The sequence below is a fragment of the Condylura cristata genome, unplaced genomic scaffold (genome assembly GCF_000260355.1).
Source record: "Condylura cristata isolate star-nosed mole 26May11 unplaced genomic scaffold, ConCri1.0 scaffold00054, whole genome shotgun sequence".
Classification (NCBI taxonomy): domain Eukaryota; kingdom Metazoa; phylum Chordata; class Mammalia; order Eulipotyphla; family Talpidae; genus Condylura; species Condylura cristata.
In genome coordinates this window covers 846,127-846,622 of record NW_004567155.1, presented here as the reverse complement: position 1 = coordinate 846,622, position 496 = coordinate 846,127, and the positions used below count along the sequence as shown (strand labels likewise).

General features: G+C 58.5%; 1 protein-coding gene across 1 annotated transcript in view; it reads right to left on the bottom strand.

The window, feature by feature from the left end:
• Positions 1-266: 266 nt before the first annotated feature.
• Positions 267-496, bottom strand: part of CDKN1C (cyclin-dependent kinase inhibitor 1C (p57, Kip2)) — a 54,588-nt gene continuing 54,358 nt past the window's right edge. Inside the window, exon 3 of the mRNA XM_012734327.1 lies at positions 267-412. Coding sequence (XP_012589781.1) covers positions 267-412 — 146 coding nt within the window. The remainder of the gene's footprint in view (positions 413-496) is intronic.

Genomic DNA, 496 nt, shown 5'->3' with positions numbered 1-496 from the left:
TATTTGCATTTTTATTTCCTCCTGAGTCAGTTCTGTGAGCTGTGCACCCTCACAGCTTGGCCTTTCCGACTTCATTTTCCGACTCGCTGGCTTCGTGCCATTTACGCCGTTTTGCCATTAGGTCCCGTTTTTACGGCAACGCTGCTTGTGTCTCCACTTGCACCTCCTCTCTCCATTTCCTGGGCCTTAATGTCGTCTTTCTCTAGCCTGTTAGGCCGGATCATTAATTTTCCCACTTTCTAGACTTCTGGAATGTGCACTTAAGGCTAAAGACTGTCCGTGTAAACAGCGGTCAGAGCCGAGAGCGGGCGGCCGGGCCTCTGCCCTCCGTAGGGCTCGTGCAGGGGTGCGGACGTGGGATGCTCCCAGCTGTCCCGGCTGGGAGAACCTTCCAGCGCTTTCGCCACGTTGCCTGAGGAAGTGGGTGGGGACAGCCCGGGGCTAAGACTGGACCTCCGGCCTCTGCGGCCTCGGCCGCCCTGTGCCCGCCGCGCCG